General features: G+C 41.3%; 1 protein-coding gene across 2 annotated transcripts in view; it reads left to right on the plus strand.

Annotated features, from left to right (window-relative positions):
• Window positions 1–20043, plus strand: part of cdyl (chromodomain protein, Y-like) — a 189644-nt gene that overhangs the window by 159864 nt on the left and 9737 nt on the right. For both annotated transcript variants that reach the window (XM_078539554.1, XM_078539555.1), the window contains one exon: window positions 14418–14674. In XM_078539554.1, the coding sequence (XP_078395680.1) occupies window positions 14418–14674 (257 nt within the window). The remainder of the gene's footprint in view (window positions 1–14417; window positions 14675–20043) is intronic.

Below are 20043 nucleotides of genomic sequence, written 5' to 3' on the forward strand. Positions count from 1 at the left end.
ACCATGCCATTGTTTTAACTTTGCTATTGTGACTATCCTTATAACTTACCAGGCAGGAAGCTGAGGAGCAGGTGCATGTGGAGAAAGTGGAAAAGAATACTAGTTAGTATCGATTTTGGGTCCCCTGCAACTGCATGCAGCCAATGGACAGCACAGCTACTGTTGTCTGCATGCAGTAATCATGCTAATAAGCAATCAGCATAACGATGCCATGCTGCCTGCATTACATTATGTTAAATGGGTGGGAGGGTAATTACGCATAGTGATCCCTGCATCTGTTTTCTAGGACTATCCAATTTAGCCCCCTCCTAACTCTGAGCTACACCCATATACCTGATTACCTGGTTGCAGGGCAAAATTTTCAAAGGCCTGATGGTAGTAGGGTGTCAACTTTCATAACTGGTAGAGGCACCTGGTGCCAAATCAGCAGAGTCTGCAAGTTCTAACTGTAACTGTGGCTAGGATTTGTGGTGCACTGGGAGAAATCGCAGCTTTGCCCTATATAAGGACCATTATTCATAGGGACCCAGTTCCTGAATGGTTAACTTGCTGCCTTGCTTCCATTAGGCACGCACATGGCTATTCCGGTTAAAGTGGTCCATGGTTCCATTAAGTTTCAGGAGGAAAAAAGACTTGTATTTTTATCACATCTCTCCAGAATGTCTCAAAGTATCTTATTTGAAGTGCAGTGACAGTTACAGATGGAAAAATAGCTAATTTAAGCACAGTATGATCACAAAAAGATCAGTGAGATATATTTCCCATTGTTCTCTTCTTGCTAGTAGTGTTAATTGAGGGAGGATTTCTGGCCAGATGATGCCATGGAATTTATAACTACAACCTGAACCTGAATTACTGGTTCTGGCAGAAAACTAATGGAATGCAGGCCTTTACCTCAAAGGGGCTGGATTAAAAGGGAAGAAACAATTCTTCAATCCTACAGAGCCTTGGTCAGACTCCATCTGGTTTACTGCATTCACTCTAACTTATCCAGTCATAGCCAGAGAATCTCCAGCAGTGGCTTTTCTACTTGCATCATAACCATATCATAACCATAATCTCTGCAGTCTTAAAGTTGCTTTTTGCATGTTAGTTTTTAGTGACTTGTTTACCAGGACATCCAAATCCCTTAGCTCCTCAAAAATTCCTAGTCCCTCGCCATTAACAAAATATCCTGATTTGCCTTTCTTGCATCCAACATTGTCCACATTGAACACCATCCACTACAGTTTTCCCCACTCATTTAACTTATGTCCTGTTCACATCTACGAAACTTTTATCTTGTCTCCTTAGTGTCATCTGCATGGATATTCAATTCTCTTTTCTTTCATCCAAATCATTGAGATGGTGAAAAACTGGGGTCCAATGCAGATCTCTTGAATATGCCTTGTTACACACCTCAGCATACAATTATCCCCAGTCTCTGTCTCTTACCCCCCCCACCTTCAAGTCATTATCACAAGGATGTCCCCAATTTCCTGGGCTTTTATTTGTAATAAGTGCTTTTGTGGAATTTTATTAATTGCCTTTTGGGAATCCATAGAGACAACATCCATCAACATACCTCCATGTGAATGTCTGTCTGTCTTTTTTTAAAAAATCAATTAGATATAACCTATCCTTCACACAGGGCTAATCGCTCTGTACCAGATAATAGATTCTAGTAACTTTCCCCACAACTAATGTTAAACTGACACCTTTGTAGTTTACTGGATTCTCCCTCCCTCCACTTCTCAAATAATGAAATAGCTTCTACATTTTCCAACCCAAAGGCATAACCCCTGAATCCAGAAAACATTTAAAAAATACAGCTAACACATCGTCAATTTTCTCACATCTAACCTTTCTGCCTTAAAACTCATTATTTACTCCATTACTAATTTTTACTTGTATTAAATCCAACAAGATCCCTTGACTTATTTTTAGATTCCCTTATGCCATTGGTATTTTGACCTCTTCCTCTACTGTGAAAGCAGATACAAGTATTAGTTTACAAGTCTAACAATTTTATATCATTCTCACATGTTTTTGTCTTATGGACTCACATTCCCCCTCGCCAATCTATCATAAAATATTTATAAAACTATGACTGTTAGCTTTGACATATCTTGCAAGTTTTTTTCCTCAATAGTTTAATACTTTGTTCCTTTTGTTGCTTGTTTTGACTGTCCGCCTGTTGGATTTCCCATTTTTCTTTTTGTCTAACTTGACACAGCTTCTTGCCTCATTCCATTGTTATTCAACTACACAAGTGGAACTTTTGCCATTTATGGTTTTGTATTGTATATAAATACTTCACACTGTTTGTAAGTTCATTCTTCAACAATTCAGCCCAGGCTGTATTTAATTAATTTCTCATTCCTTCAAATTTCTTTGTCTGTCTTAAATTCAAAATCTTGGTTAATGATTCTCCCTTCTTTCCAGCATATCAAATTCAGCCATATTATGGGTGCTGTTAGAAAGTTGTTCCCTTACCATCTGATTGGTAACAAATCTGCCAAACCAAAATTAGATACTAAATCTAGCATGTCCTGTTCCTTCGGTGTTTCTATAACAAATTGTTCCAAAAGGCTGTCGCAAATAAATTCATTGCCTTACTTGGCTTTGGCTGTGTGAGTAGTACTCTTGCCTCTGAGTCACATGGTCTGGATTCAAGTCCCACTCCAGGACTTGAGCACTAAAATCAAGGCTGACACGCCAGTGCATTACTGAGGGAGTGCTGTACTGTTGGAGGTGCTATCTTTCAGATCTTCCTGCTTGGATGGATGTAAAAGATCCCTTGGCACTATTTTGAAGAAGAGCAGGGGAGTTATCCACAGTGTCCTGGCTAATATTTATTCCTCGATCTACATCACAAAACCAGATTATCTGATCATTATTGCATTACTCTTTGTGGTAGTTTGCTGTGTGCAAAATTAGCTGCTGCATTTCCTACAGAATAAAACTTCAGAAGTACTTAATTGACCAAAAGGTGCTTTGAGATGTCCAATGGTCGCGAAATGTGAAATATAAATGCAAGTTTTTCTTACTACTTGAGTTAATCGGCTTCTCCCAGTTAATGTGAAAATTAAAACCTCCCATTTATGACCACATAGTTCTGCTGTGTTCTTCTCTGAACTCTATTTATACATTTTTCCCACTATGTTACTACTGTCAGGAAGTCTGTAGACAAATCCCACCAGAGCCTTGCATTCTTTGCTGTTAGCTCTTTCCATAATGTTTCCACTGACTGATTACCCTGAATGAAATTCTTTCTTTCCAACACAGTACTATAATTGTGTCTATCAACATTACTGCATTTTATTTCTTTCCCGATTCCAGTTCTTTCTAAAGATTCTATAACCTGGAGTATTTAGTTCACTGTTATGCCTGAGTTGTAGCCAGATCTTAATGGCTACTACATCACAGCTGTTAAATTAACTTGATGCTCCAAACTAATTTCTTTAATTTCTTATGCTACATGCGTTAGTGCAGGTGATTCTTATTTGAGTAATTCTGCCCTGTTCATATGGCCTGATGGTGTGCTTCTCGTACTTTTTGACACAACCATTTTTGTTGCTGTTGCTGTGTACATTGCATACAGGTAATTTAATAAGTTATTTGTTATCATTTTATTTTAACAGGTTTCTTGTTATTAACTCCTATAACCTCTTTTGTTCCCAGAGTATTTCTGTTATCTTCATCACTTTTTCTACTCTGACATTCTGATCCTACCTCCTGGTTTTCTTATCTCTAGGTTGCTATTATTCCCATCCCATCCAACCCTCCTTCCTAGTCCACCCCCCTCCTCCACCAACTCTTATTGCTAGGTAGATGTGGAATGTAACAGTGATTTTCTTCACAAACGGCAGTGGAAATCTGGAAAACTCTCCCCCACGAGGCTGTCAATTTGAAATTTCCAAGATTGAAATCAATAGATTTTTATTAGATAAGGGAATGAAGAAGAAGCAGATAAATAGATTTGAGGTACTGACCAGTATGACCTGATTGCATGGTGGCACAGGCTTGAGTGGCTGAATAGCTGACTTGTGTTCTTATGAGGCCTTGGTATCCCATCTCATCTGTAGGATGATAACTCTTGACAACATACAGCGCTTTCTCAGTTCCGCATTGGAATGTCGATCTTTATTATGTGCATAAATCCTAGAGTGCACTTGAACCAAAGTACTATCAGCCAAGGCAAAATGACATTGAATGTACTGGTTTCTATCCTACTGTGTTTGCATAGATATCCAGGACATCATGCACTTGATATTAGTGCAATCATTTTACAGCCACTAATTGGGAATATTAACATTCTGACTTTAAAACATTTGCTAATTTAGTGCCTCAAACCTAGCTTGGCAATAATTGGAACCCTCCAATTCTCTGTACAATGTAAAAAACGTACAACTTCCATTCACATTAACTGTAAGCATTGCTCTAGTGTTAAGCTTTGGAATGTAGCTCAAAAGATCAACCTTTACTTTAACCCATGACACTTGTATCCTAATCTTGTTTTCTACTAATTTATATAGCTCCTTTTAATTTTAATCCACACTTGTGATCTTGTATTTCTCATTTTTAAGATGGTCAGTCTCTTGAGCTTCAGCATGTAGAGTCACAGAACTTAAAAGCTTTTTAGTATATCTACTCTATTTTAAGTGGTACTGAAATCCAATAATTCTTGGACAACGCAGGCAAGATTTCAAGCTAAAATTGTTTTGAGTTGTGTTTTCTCTCTAACTGATTAATGTGGCGCTGCTAGATGGATGATACTTTGTACCTTGCCTCTTATAGCTGTCAAAATTGTTCTGGTTTTTATAATGTGGTTCTCTGAGAGCGACCAGTATCTACATTGTTGAAATTGGCTTTTGTTGTAGCAATATCTGGGTTATAATGTGCACTTGTCAAACTATCAACCTTAAAGGGAGTTTAAAAAATCTATAAAATAGCTTTATTTAATATAATCAGTTTTTTTTCCAAATTTTTTTTATATATTCATTCTTGGGATGTGGGCATCATTGGCTAGGCCAGCATTTATTGTCCATCCCTAATTGCCCTTGAGAAGGTGGTGGCGAGCTGCCTTCTTGACCTGCTGCAGATTAATCTCAGATCTTATTTTTACTCCTCTTCCTCTCCCACCATATACTTGTGTATTTGGTGGGTTAATTTTAAGAACGCAGTGAGCACTAAATGTGCAATAGCCCCACTAGTCAAGTGTACTGTTAATGCTGCTGGTGAGCCAGCCCCAATGATCTGTAGAAGAGTGGTTACCAGTTTCCTTCCTGCCCTAAATTGCTCTTCTCATAAAGGTGTTGATTGTTCACAAGCATTTGCCATGTGACCCCTAGTGCCTCTCGCGAGTACGCTTTATTCATTATTAAGTCCAGGCAGTAAGGGTTGTTGACAGGCTTTTAGTGTGTGAGAGCTGTTAGAAATCAGTCAACGGAGAGGTCCAAAGAGTGTGAAGTTTAGCCTCCGCAGAAGTGGTTGAATACAAATAATGTCATCTTCATTTATATTTTTATTGGTCACCTTATTTAAGGAAGGATATAAATGCGTTGGGAGCAGTTCTGAGAAGGTTTACCAGACTAATACCTGGAATGGGTGGGTTGTCTTGAGGAAAGGTTGGACAGGCTAGGCTTGTATCTGCTGGAATTTAGAAGACTAAGAGGTGACTTGATTGAAACATCTAAGATCCTGAGGGGTCTTGACAGGGTGAATGTGGAAAGGATGTTTCTCTTGTGGAAGAATCTAGAACTAGGGGTCACTGTTTAAAAATAAGAGGCCGTCCATTTAAAATGGAGACGAGGCAAAATTTTTTCACTTGGAGGGTCGTGAGTCGTTGGAACTCTCTCCCTGAAATGATGGTGGAAGCAGAGTCTTTGAATATTTTTAAGGCAGAGGTGGATAGATTCTTGGTAAGCAAGGGGGTGATAGGTTAACAGCGGTAGGTGGGATGCAGGTTTCAGGTTACTATCAGATCAGCCATGATCTTATTAAATGGCAGAGCAGGCGCGAGGGGCTGAATGGGCCTACTCCTTGTTCGTTTTGAGTTTCTATTTATGTTCATTTTAGTTAATCAATATGAGGAGCCCGTTTAAATTTATTTAATTGTACCTGCATTTTGAGAGGCCAGAACTGTGTGGATTTGGCCTCCGTAGGAGTTCAGCTTTGAGGTATTATTGCTTAGGAGTTTTTTTTCTATACTTCTGTAAAGTGGAATGTGATTCTAGCAAGTGTTTGGTGCTGGTGAGAGTTAAAGCTTGCACTGTCTACAATTTTTTAAGTTAAGTACAAAGAGATCACAGTGCAAGGCATCTTTGTGATGTTTATGGATCGCTAGATATGGGCCATCGTAGATCCCCGATCTATTAGAAGGGGCATGACAATATAACTAAGGATTAGGATTGCCCACCTCCCAGATTGACCAGTAGTTTCCCAGACTGGTGCACAGATCATCTGGGCACTACTCATAGCAGCTAGCAGATCTTTTGTCTGATATAAATTTCTTGACACAGAAGCTCCCTTTCCCATACCCCACCCCAAACTCAAATGACGTTGCCCCATCACCACATAGAGAGGCACACACTAATGGATGACTGTAAATGGAAGAGGCTAATGGAGAAACACCCTTAAGTCTGAGGAAACGGGTGCGAATCTGGATCAAAAGAGATATACAGGGACTAGGCAGAGAATTTGGGTTCAGGTGGTGTGGGGGGGGTAAAGAGTAAGTAACGAGGGATTGGGGGTGATTGGTACTCCGGGTGAGGGGAGAGATTGATAGCAAACTGGGGTTCAGGGGAGAGGGAGTAGCGATGAGGATCAGGAGATGGGGCTTCTGAGGAGAGTGGGGAAGGTAAGTGGGAATAGATATTGATGGATGGGGACTTGGGGACAGAGAGACTGGGGAATGGAGTTCAGTAATTGGAGGAGTCTGGTGCCTAGAGAGGAGCAGCCAGTAAAGTGGTGAGTGAACCTGCAGACTTCACTCTGGGTAAATAGTTGGAAGAGAGTTTCTGGTGGGCAAGTGGGGAACAAGGAGATGGAGGCGAGATTCTGACTAGAAGAAAGGGAGAAGAAAGGTTTGTGCGTTTAGGACTGTTAGAAAAGTGGCTATTGAGGTGGAGACTGGAACAAAGCTTAAAAGGGAATGGCATAAATATTTGAAAGGTAGTAGTATAAAAGGATTTGGGAGAAACATTGGTTCAGGATTAAAGCACTAACATTGGCACTGGGGCTAAATGGTCTCCTTCAGTGATATAACTTTAGATCCTTCTATGCAAAAAAATATTGATATTGGTAGGTTACACTTATTACTACCAGTTACTTTTAAGCTATTTGTGAATTAGTGTGTCATGAGGAGAGCCCCAGTACCGTCTGTAGGAGTCCCAACTTTATAAGGTGAATGTAGTAACATTTGCAAATGTCACGTCAGCCATCACGTAGCTAAACCTCCAGGAATACCCCTCATCAGAGCTGTCAGACCTAATTGGAATAGGGATGATTTATCAGAAAATACTGTCAAAGGAGATGGGAAATAAACAGGCTGATGGAATAGCAGAAAATTTCCATGAGAAAATGGGATAGCAGAAATTTTAATGACAATATCAAGAAAAAAAAGTAAGGATTAATGTACCAAAAAACTTGAGTAATGGTTGAGTGACATGTATGCAAAAGCATTCAGGACAAAATATGGAGAGTTAGAAGTATTAATAACAATGGAGAAATGTGACATTTAAAGCTACAGCAGAGATGTGTCTAAAGATTAGACAGGACTGCGAACAATAGTCCTGCTTATAACATTTTCAGGGGAGATTGGGAGTGGGAAAAGGGGTTAAGGATGCTGAAGAGACCGGAGGGGGTGAGGTGGGCAATGGGGGTTGGTAGGGCAGTAGGGCTGAAAGAAGTTGCAGATATAGTGAGGGGTGATACCATTAGGAATTTAAACGCAAGTATGAGTGTTTAAAATTTGAAGCATTGGCAGGTTAGGAATCAATCTAGGTCAACCAGGACAGGGTGATGGGAGATTGGGGCTTCATTTTCGATGAATATTTATTTCCCTAGGTACTCCTGTCTTTTTTCTTGGAGAATTTGTTGTTGCTGTAGCAGAAGGACTCAATCATTTTGCTACAATTAATCACTGCTCAGCTCAGCTACCACTCCCTGTTTGAATCCCACCACTTTTTTTTTCTGTCCATCACCAGTTGTTAAAGATGCAACCATTCTCCTTTTCGATTGCATTATCCCCCTTCTTGTCATTTGATGATCTCAGCCTTCACCACCTCTGCTCCTTGGATTGTGTAGATGGTCTTGTGCTCTCCTGCTTCCATTCTTACCTTTCCAATGTAGTCATCTCTCCTCCTGCGCTGACTTGCCCTCCCAAGGACCTCGAGGATGAATCAGAGCTCTACCTTTGCTTTATGCTTTGTCCAAATGCCTACCTATTGATGGTGATACATAGAGCGTGAGATCAGCTTCCTTGCACATTATTTTAAAACTCAGCTTTACACCTCAGTCACCAATATAAATCGTCTTGGATGTTATATCCAATGGCTTTTTGGACAGCTTGATGAAACAAAATGCTTTTGGATTTAATGTTGACAAAACCATCCTGCCCAAGCTGCATAACCAAGTGCAAAATTCTAGCTGAACCCAATTCATTCAGGCTGAACTTGCAAAATCGTTTGTATCATGGTTGTTTGTGCAAGAAGTAAGCCTAATGGGGATTCAGAAAATCTAGCCATCTAAGCTCTCGCACATAATTAACAGTTCTTCCTCTCCATCTTGTGCATAGCCATACCTCAGGAGGGCCCATCTTTTAGAGGCACAAGTTATGGTGGAACAGCTTAGCTGTATGATGCACAGTAACTTACTGGCTCTCATATGTCTGTCACTCTGCATCAGCTTATTAAACTTCCAGGATCTCAAGTCTACTCTTTCTTGTTAGACAAGATGGTACATTGAGGGCCCCATCTCAGCATGCACAAAGATTTAGATCTCCTTTGACATGTCCAAGTTTCTCTGGTGAGAGGTTTTTTTATTCGTTCATGGGATGTGGGCTTCGCTGCTGGGCCAGCATTTATTGCCCATCCCTAATTGCCCTTGAGAAGGTGGTGATGAACTGCCTTCTTGAACCGCCACAGTCCACCCACAGTGCTGTTAGGAAGGGAGTTCCAGGACTTTGACCTCGTGACAGTGAAGGAACGGCGATATATTTCCAAGTCAGGATGGTGAGTGACTTGGAAGGGGGCTCCAGTGGTGTTCCCATCTATCCACTGCCCCTGTCCTTCTAGATGGTAGTGGTCGTGCATTTGGAAGGTGCTGTCAAAGGTCCCTTGGTGAATTCCTGCAATACATCTTGTAGATGGTACATGCTGCTACTGTGTGTCGGTGGTGGAGGAAGTGAATGTTTGTGGTTGTGGTGCCAATCAAGCGGGCTGCTTTTTCCTGGACAGTGTCCAGCTTCTTGAGTGTTGTGGGAGCTGCACTTATCCAGGCAAGTGGGGAGTATTCCATCACATTCCTGACTTGCGCCTTAGATGGTGGACAGGCTTTGAGGAGTCAGGAGGTGAGTTACTCGTCGCACGATTCCTAACCTCTGACCTGCTCTTGTAGCCACAGTGTCTATATGACTAGACCTGTTCAGTTTCTGGTCAATGGTAACCCCCAGAATGTTAATAGTGGAGGATTCAGTGATGGTAATGCCATTGAACATCAAGGGGTGATGGTTAGATTCTCTCTTGTTGGAAATGGTCATTGTCTGACACTTGTGTGGTGCAAATGCTACTTGCAACTTGTCAGTCTAAACCTGGATATTGCCCAGGTCTTGCTGCAATAGACTGCAATGAGTTATGGACACAAATGTTTTGAGTAACCATAGAGAAGTACAGTGTGTCTCAGATACAACTAGGCCTCTTCTGATCATTTTTTAGCAGCAGCTCCTCATCAACCAATTCCAGGGTGTGGGAGACCAATCATGGGCCCTGGTGCTTTTCCTGTTTCCGGGTCTCTTAGTTAGGGTTAGCCCATCTCGGGAGGTGATGTCACTTCTGGATTGAACACCGTCTGTTGTGGCTATTGAGGCCACTTCATGAGTGGCAGTCCCTTCTGCAGCTGACTCAGATGAATAGTGTTGGCCCGAAGTCGACTTATTTTTCCCTCCTCTGCTGGGCGCTCTCTTCCACCATCTGGGCATTTCTTTTGCCCTCTTCTTTGTCTTATGCCCTTCCTGACTGTATGTCTCCAGGCACCCCAGTCAGCAGGGCCCCTTTTCACCTTGGTTAACCCCTCACCAATAAGGCATCCAACACACTTTGCATCAAAAGTGTTTACATGTTCTGCAAACTCTCTTTTGGAATTTTAAGGGCCTTGTAGCACCCAAAAATCAAATTTTTCCAACAACATCTGGTACTTTCTGTTTGTGAATCTTGCTAAGTGCAAGTTGGCTGTCAGAATATCCTATTTAACATTTACTACAAAGGCACTTCAGAGTAGCTGCAAAACAGTTGTGAATTTGTGAAAGGCACTCCATAAACCAGTTGGCAGGCAAAGTGGAATCAGGGCCACACCCTCGAGGGAGGGGGTCGGGGAGGGCCAAGGCCATGCCCTGGAGGGAGGGGGTCGGGGAGGGCTAGGGCGACGCCCTTGTGGGGGTTGGGGAGGGCAACCCCTCAGAGGGGGGGTCAGGGAGGGCCAGGGCCACGCCCTCTCGGGGGGGGTGCTCGGGGAGGGCCAGGGCCACGCCCTCTAGGGCGGGGCTCTTGGAGGGCCAGGCTCACACCCTCGAGGGAGGGGGTCAGGCAGCTTGGCTAAGGAGCACAAATTCCAGACACTAGTAAGACGGAAATGACTTATGCAGGATATGGGGGCAAGCTTAACGCAGAGGCAGGCAGTTTACCTTAATCTTGTGCTCCACCCATGTCTGAAGAAAGCACCTGCTGTCACAATGCCCAACAGAAACAGAACAGTACACAAGGCAAGCAAGAAAGGAGGGACTGGGGAGTCTAGTGCATCCTGCTCAGCCAATGATTACTATTGTTCTGGCAGTGGCCCAGGCCGCCCTAGAGCGCAGGCCCCAGGCTTTTGCACCTTGTGCACCCCGCCTCTCCCGAGCCCTGTCCCAAGGGCAAGAGGAATTCAATATCATCCAACTCAAAGCAAGCTATTTGTCAACCAGACACCAACTTCCTTGGAGTGGTAGGAGATGGTGGGAGCGGTATGTGTGTGTGGGATTAAACGTTTAAATGAATGTACCTTTGTTCTTTTTTAAATAACCTTTTTTTAAAAAAAACCTTCATTCTCTCTTTCTTAGGAGCCCAAATTTTGAAACCCAAAAAGTCAGGTACACTCAGGTTCGCAATGTTCATCTTGAATTTCGGATACATGTGTCGGGGGGGGGATATAGGGCAGCAAAGCTGTCCCTTAGTTTATATACATTTCACCCCTTTAATGAATGTGACAAATTCCACCAACACAAGATTCCTGATTCTCAGTAGAAAATACCAGGCCATATATCCTGGGCATACTTCAGGCATTCATAGCTAACACTGAAATTTTCTACGTTCATCAGTATATTGGAGTGGAAAATTTCCCCAACACCCTCCTCCCTCAAAAGCGTGGCCCTAGCCCTCCCCGACCTCGAGGGCGTGGCCTTTAAATATTGCTGTTTGTGTTTTGGTGCAACAAAGGGACTCTGTGAAAGAGGTACCTTTTGAACTCGACAAGATACCCTTGTAGAATAAAGCAAGTCTTTAGATGATACATGATCCATAATTTTCAGTTTACAAACTACATGGTAAGAATCAGCGGTGAGGCTTCGTTAGAAAGATACATGAGTCTCTAATGAAATGTGTTTCTGATCATTCTGTCTGGTCTCTTCCTGGAAAGTCATTGTCAGCCCAGATTTTGCAGTACAACAGTAATGACAGCTAAACTGCCAATGTTAGCTGTCATTTCTTCTCTAACTGCACAGCTTCTGGAGTCTGCACATGCACAGTTAAACACTAGAACCTGGAAGTTGCAGTCAGTGATTCCACTCTTTTCAATAGGGTGTGCTGTTGAAGTCCTTGCAGATTGCAATTGATTAGAAATCATGGAAGTGACAAAAATGTTCCTTTTTTACACTATAATATTGCAGTTAAAACAAAACGTAAAATGTTATGCCTCGTTAGTGAGGTGTTATTGGGTTTTTAAACACCGTACTAAATCATAATTGTTGCTGAAGAATTCCTCTGGCCCTGGAAAACTCAAATTTATAAAAGTGAAGGATGATCAGTATATTTTACTTCCTGGTGGAAAAACTTCGATACGATTGGCTGCTTATCCTGCATGAGCAAAGGTATTCAAGATCTCCTTGACTTAGTGCCAGATTCAAACTAACATCAACAAAGGTGAAATCCAGGCCCAGCAATTGCTAAATCTGAGTGGGCAGCTTTCTTTGTGATCAGCTGTGAGCGCTGTTGCCTTCAGCACTGACTGAAAAATCCAGGCCTTATTTTTGTTCAGTGTTGGTGATGTAGTTTTGTGTAGGAGGGCTGCAGCCGTTCTTAGGTGAATTTCTACAGCTCAAATCCACTTGATATGACTTGATACTTGAGCAGGCTTGTAGCTGTCTCGGTCTGTGCATTTTTATGAGTCAAAATGATGTAATGCTTATGGTGCATTTCTGTGACCTTATAAATCTGAATGAGTTATTTGTTCAAAAACAGGCTGATAGTTGAAATAAATCTTAAAACAATACAATGGAAGAAAAATACCTCAAGACATTGAATATCAAACTGCACAGTTGGAAGCTTAGAAAGTATTAAGATCATATTCTATATTTTGTATCAGATTTGTCTTAAGTAGCTGTAAGTGTACAAATGTAATGATCAGCATCAAGAGAAGGGTATATTATATCCACTGATATTAATTTAAAGATGTGAAGACACTAGAATGGGTACATAAAGGTTCATTAGAATGGTTCCAAGGATGAGGAACTTCAGTTACTAGGTTGGAGAAGTTGGGGCTGTTTTCCTAGAAGATGAGGCTGAGAGGACATTTGATAGAGGTTTTCAAAATCGTGAAGAGTCTAGACAGAGTAGATAGGGGAAAAACTGCTGCCACTGGTGGAAGGATTAAGAGAGAGGCCATAGATTTAGGGTAATTGATAAAAGAAGCAATTGTTATGACCAGGATGGAAGGTGTGCACGAATTATTAAGCCCCACTACTCAACAGGCCATACCATTAATTTAAATGTTTAATTTTCTCACCGAAATGGTCAATTGTGTACCTATACTCATAGTATTCAGAAGAAAAAAGACTCTGACCAAGTTTCTTTCAAAAAAACTCAATGGTTAATTCATTTTAAAACAAAACTTTTTTTAACAAGTTGCAAGTGCTGGTTAACACAGTTATAATCGGAAAGTATAATTATCTATCTCTTCCTAAAGAATTCCCCCAGCACAGACACAGACAAACAAAGAACAAACAGTCTCTCTGAAGAGATGGGCTTTGGAGGATGGGCTTTATAAAACAAAGGATAAAATCCACAGAGTCTTGATGTTGTTGACCTCGTGCTGGCCCTGGTGGATGTCTGGAAGTTCTTGCCAACTGGTCTCGGCTTTGCAGATCCAAATGCAGACTAGTTACACTCATAAGGGTTCTCTGGGTTCACGTTGATAGCCGGACGCAATTTTAGGCAAGATAGCCAGTAAGGGGGGGGTAGCCTTTCTTCCTCAGCTTGTTCCCCAACAAGACTGCCTTCAAAACCAGCAGGTTCATAACTTAATTTTTTTTTCCCTCTCAGTCATTTGATTTCCAGCAAGTTACCAACCCTTCTTTTCAGTTTTTTTCCCCATCGCTTAAAGTGATTGCAGTTCAAAGCAAATAACCAGATCTTCCTCAAGTACCATAAAGGTCAGGTGATTTCTTAGAAGAGGCCTGTTTGCTGACAGTTCCAAGGTGAACTTAAGACCTTTTGTTTTTTAAAAAGAAATCCCAGGCTAGCAGCCAAAAAGTCCAGATCATGCGATACGAGAGATACAATTCCAACACAATCGAGACATGAGCAACTTTTTCATGCAGCCAGCGTTTGGGATCTAGAATACACTGCCTGAGTGTAAGGTGGAAGTAGGTTCAATCAAGGCATTCAAGAGGAAGTTGGATTATTATCTCAAAAGGAAGAATGTGCAAGGTCATGGGGAGGAGGTGAATTGCTCGTTTGGAGAGCTGGTGCGGACATGATGAACCAAATGACGATCACCTAACGATTCTGTTAAAGTTTTCAATAGTGTGTTGTAATTTTTTTTAATTTCAATTGCTACAGTGACCTTTTTTAAGACAGCCAGTCACTGGTCTTAAATCAGTGTTTTGATCAAATAATTGTAGGATAAATCTACTCACTCTTTTACATGAATTATAAAACAAGAAATCTTTGTGTTTGTCTCCACAGGTACTCCTACTTTCTTGGATGCTTTGGGGGCTAATGGTACAACCAATATTCAAAGTTCAGTAACAGGAGTTACAGGACACAAGAGGAAATTTATAGATGACAGACGGGACCAACCTTTTGATAAGAGACTAAGGTTCAGTGTGAGACAAACAGAAAGTGCCTACCGATATAGGGATATTGTTGTCAGGAAGCAAGACGGGTTTACACACATTTTACTTTCCACCAAGTCATCAGAAAATAATTCCTTAAATCCAGAGGTGAGTAGATTTTTTTTTAATTGTTGCTTTTGTCTGAAGAGCAGCAAATCCATTCCAAACACTGCTGGTTGCTTATTTCAGTTACTTTGTAGCTCAGAAGGATGGGATTAATAAAAGAAAGATCTACAGTTTCATAGCACCTTTCACGATGTCCCAAAACACTTTACAATCAATGAAGCACTTTCAAAGTGTAGTCACTGTTGTAATGTAGGAAATGCGAGAGCCAATTTGCACACAGCAAGTTCCCACAAACAGCAATATGATAACGACAGCCTGTTTTAGTGATGTTAATTGAGGGATAAATATTGACCAGACTGAGGATAGCTCTTCTGCAGTTCTTGTGCTAGGGGATTTTTTACATCCACCTCAAAGAGCAAAAAGGGTCTCAGTTTGTCATTGCACCTGACAGTGCAGCATCCTCTCAATGCAAAACTACAGTGTTGGCCTAGATTTTTGTGTTCAAACCTCTGGAGTGGGACTTGAACCCACAACCTTCTGATTCGAGACGAGAGTACTACCAATTGAGCCACAGCTGACACTCGATTAAGTGTACTTAATCAACAGTCATTTCTTTGAAATGGATTCAAGTTGAAAGGAACAAGTTGCATCTACATTCATTCATTTTTACTGTATTTCTAATTGTAAGTTTCTATTAGCTGAGTTTTCCTTGTGGAACTTAAAATATGCCAAAAATATGGAAGTTTGGATCCCCTTTTAAGGAAATACACGAGTGACAAGAAAATTGTGATGCACACAATGAGCCCAAAGGATCACTCCGTTGGATTATTATGTGGTTTTGTGCACCACCTGAAGGACAAACTATGATACTGCAATGCTAATTAAAAACATTTATAAGCCTGAGATATTTAGCAGCTTATTTTCTCAGTTTTCAACTGTTGCACTAAATGTCAAATTGTCATAAACATGCAATTTGCATACCTTTCATTTGCTTTGCAGAAGCATTCAAATGGTGTGTAAACGCACCAAGTACAAACATCCCTTCACCTTTACTTTGATAAGTATCTGTGCGTATGTTGAACTTTTGAACATCTCGCTAAGTTTTGTATTTATTCCTCTGAATTTTGAGGATTGGAAGGTGTGTGAAGCTGGGAGTTTGGTGAGTGAGAATCTTGAGGGTTAATCTCTTTCTAAAAATCTAGTCTTAAATGCTAATTGCATTCAACTAAAATTTACTGTTTAAGTTTTTTCTAGCCTTAAGCAGGGATAAACAAGATCTCTACTGGAGAGCAGCTGTAATTAGTTAATTAGGTAGCTAGTTTAATCTGGCCTCTGTAACTGCAGTAGAGCTGACTCTTCTCAGTCTCAGCTAGTATAGATACAGGGGCCTGAGTGCAACTTGCAAGTTCGACTTGGACAGAGTGAGAAGCTGGGAGTTTGGTGAGTGAGGATGTTCAGTGAAGAGGAGAAGGAGGTGCTCCTTCTCAGCCTCCAGTATTTGTTTTTCGGGTACAGGGGAAGAAGCTAGCAAATAACTGATAAGTTATTCTACTTATTTTACTTTGTGAAGTTAAGGTATTGCAGGGCAGCTCGGCTGTGTGGAATGTGCATCCTGTGGCATGTGAGAAGCTATGGATGCACCATGTGTCCTAGACATACACATTTGCAGTAAGTGTCACCAGCTGCAGAAGCTTGAGCTCTGGGTTTCAGAACATGAGTGGCAGCTGGAGTCACTAATGGTGCATCCAGGAGGAAGAGGATTGTGTGGATAGCACATTTTAGGGAGGTGGTCACATCGCAGGTTAGGAGCATGTTGGCAAAGAGGGAATGGGTGACCGCCAGGCAGTCTGGGAACCAGGCAGGTGGTGCAGGAGTTCCTGAGTATTTGAAGCAGGGTCTTTGTACATTTTTAAGGCAAAGGCGGGTAGATTCTTGGTAAGCAAGGGGGTGATAGGTTATCGGTAGTAGTTGGGATGCAGATTTCAGGTTACTATCAGATCAGCCGTGATCTTATTAAATGGTGAAGCAGGCTCGAGGGGCTGAATGGCCTACTCCTACTCCTTGTTCATATCTCACTTGCTAACCGGTTTTTCGTTTTGGATACTAGATACTGGTGAGGCCGATGGTTCCTCAGAGGAGCGCAGCAAAAGCGAAGTCTGTGGTACCTAGGGTGGCTTTGTTGCACAGGAGGGAAGAAAGAAGAGTGGGAGAGTAATTGTGATGGGGGAATCATTACTTAGGGGAACAGACAGGCGTTTCTGTAGCTGTAGATGTGACTCCAGAATGGTATGTTGCCTCCCTGGTGCCAGGATCAAAGATGTCACAGAGCGACTGCAGGACAATGTTCTAGGGAGGGTGAGCAGCCAGAGGTCGTGGTCCAGATTGGTACCAACGATATAGGTAGGAAGGGGGATGAGATCCTGAAAGCAGATTTTAGGGAGTTAGGAATGAAATTAAAAAGCAGGACCTCAAAATAGTAATCTTGGGTTACTCCAAGTGCCATGTGCTAGTGAATTTAGGAGCAGGAGGATTGAGTGATTGAACACGTGGCTGGAGAATTGGTGTGGGAGGCAGGGCATCAGATTTCTGAGGTATAGGGACTGGTTCTAGGGCAGATGGGACCTGTACAAGATGGATGGGTTGCACCTTAGCAAGACTGGGACAAACATCCTCTAGTTCTGGTTGAGAGTTTAAAGTGGATTGGCAGGAGGGGTTGGGAACCTCAGAGGGAGCTCAGATTATAGGGCAGCAAAATTGGTAGCTGGAAGTAGTAAGCGAAATTAGAAGGCAGATGAAGCAAAGGCAAGCATCAAATGGGATCAGAATGTGGAATAACGTCAAAAAGACAAAGTTCAGGACACTCTATCTGAGTGCACGCAGCATTCGCAATAAGGTAGATGATTGAAGGCACAAATTCAAGGTATATGGGTATGATTTAATTGCCTTTTTCAGAGACATGGTTACAGGGTGACCTAGACTGGGGCCAAATATTCAAGGATATTCATCATTTAAGAAGGATAGTCAAAAAGGAAAAGGAGCTGGGGTGACGGTGTTAATAAGGGATGAGATCAAGAGGATCTTAGATATAAGGACCAAGATTTAGAATCAGTTTGGTTGGAGCAAGAGGGAGCAAACATTGGTGGGAGTTGTTTATAGACCACCAAACTGGTGGTAATGTTAGACATGGTATAAATTAAGAATTCCTGGAGTGTGTACAGGATGGGTTTCTGGAGCAGTACGTTGAAGAACCAGCTAAGGATTGGGCTATTTTAGGTTTGGTATTATGTAATGAGAAAGGGCTAATTAATAACCTTGCTGTAATGGAGCCTTTAGGAAATAGTGACCATTATATGATGGAATTTTACATTAAGTTTGATAGTGATATAGTTCATTCTGAAACTAGGGTCTTAAGTCTGAACAAAGGAAACTGAAGGTATATGGGGCAAGTTGGCTATAGTGGATTGGAAAAACACATTAAAAGATTTGACAGCAGACAGGCAATGACTAATATTTAAAGGAGTATTACATGGTCTACAACAAATATACATGCCTCTAAAAAAACAAAAACCCAACAGGAAAGGTGAATCAACCATGGCTAACAAAATAACTGAAAAATTGCATTCGATCAAAGGAAGTGGCTTATAAGATTGCCAGAAACTCCCAAGGATTGGGAGCAGTTTAGAATCCAACAAAGGAGGACCGAGAAACTGATAAAGGAAGAGGGGAAAGAGAATATAAATGCACGCTAGTGAGAAATATGAAGGCAGACTGTAAAAACTTCTTTAGGTATGTGAAAAGGAAAAGATTAGCAAGGACAAATGTCAGTCCATTACAAGCAGAGACAGGAGAATTTGTAATGGAGAACAGGGAAATGGTGGAGAAACTAAATAATTACTTTGAGTCTGTCTTCACAGAGAAAGATACAGAAAATCTCACAGAAATAGTAGGGAACCAAGGACTTGTGAAAATGAGCAACTGAAAGGAATTAGTATTAATAGAGGTGGCACTCGAAAAATTAATTGGAGTGAAAGTCGATAAATCTCCTGGACCAGATGAGCTACGTCCCAGAGAGTTGAAGTGGATAGCTATAGAGATAGTGGATGCATTCATTGGTAGTTATTTTTCAAAATTGTATCGATTCTGGAAAGGTTCCTACAGACGGGGAAGTAGCAAATGTAACCCCACTATTTAAGAAGGGAGGGAGAGAGAAAATGGAGAACTGCGTATCTGTTAGTTTGATATCAGTAGCAGGGAAAATGTTAGATTCTATTATAAAGGATGTGATAACTGGACACTTAGAAAATATTGATATGATTGGGCAGAGTCAACATGGATTTATGAAAGGGAAATCGTGTTTGACAAACATGTTGGAGTTTTTATGAAGATGTTACTTGTAGCATAAATAAAAGAGAACCAGTAGATGTGGTGTATTTGGATTTTCATAAGGCTTTTGATAAGGTCCCACACAGGAGGTTTGTAAACAAAATTAGACCATGTGGGATTGGGGAGCCTGTGAGATTGGGGGTAAACCTGTGGGATTGGGGGGTAAAATACTGGTATGTTATCTTGTGGTTGTTTCTTTCTTTCTCATACTTTTTATGCCTTTATTATTGTGATTTTTAAAAATATATATTTCAAGAACAAGAGAGGAAAAATGAATGCTTTGGCTAGTTTCACATGATATTGAATTTGATATTTTTAAAATTTGTGCTAAGATCGCTTTAAAAATCTACATCAAATTTCCTTTCTTCTAACAAATACACATGTTCGAAGGCCCCAGTGCCTTCTGTTAGATCAGTTTTGAGTGCTGTATGTTTTACAAGCAATGATCCTGGACCAGACCCCCCCAGGCTTTTGGTACAATCCGGTAAGGGACCAGTAACTTTTTGTTTAAAGTAGCCAAAGTTTGAAATCCAAGGTATCTAAGAGAATAAAGCCACAAGATTCCATGGTTTCTGAACAAACATCATAAACTTTACTCTGCATGATCATAAAAGTACAACAATTTATAATATCTATCTTATGTACCTCGTTAATTCTGAGAGTATGTGAATCAACAGAGAAACTGTGGTCGAACACACCACACTGCATGATAGCTGGCAGGTGCGAACAAAACAGATCCCATTGATTTCTCAGCAACCCACCCAGACATCAACCAATCGGATTGAAATTCTGCCTTCCTCATGAGGAATGGCATGTCTTCACTCTTCCCTTTCGAAGATCTAGCCTCAGAATTCCCTCCAAAAGTCACCCTGACTCAGACTGTCTCAACAACTGCTCACCTTGCAGGGTTTCAATCTAGTCTCCTGAGACTCCGTTAGCCTGGATTCCCGAGTCAGCACTCTAGCAGCAACAACCAGGCACAACTTCAGCTCTTCAGCCACGCCAAGCAGAAGACCATTGGTCCAAAG

The sequence above is a fragment of the Cetorhinus maximus genome, chromosome 3 (assembly GCF_964194155.1).
Source record: "Cetorhinus maximus chromosome 3, sCetMax3.hap1.1, whole genome shotgun sequence".
Lineage (NCBI taxonomy): Eukaryota > Metazoa > Chordata > Chondrichthyes > Lamniformes > Cetorhinidae > Cetorhinus > Cetorhinus maximus.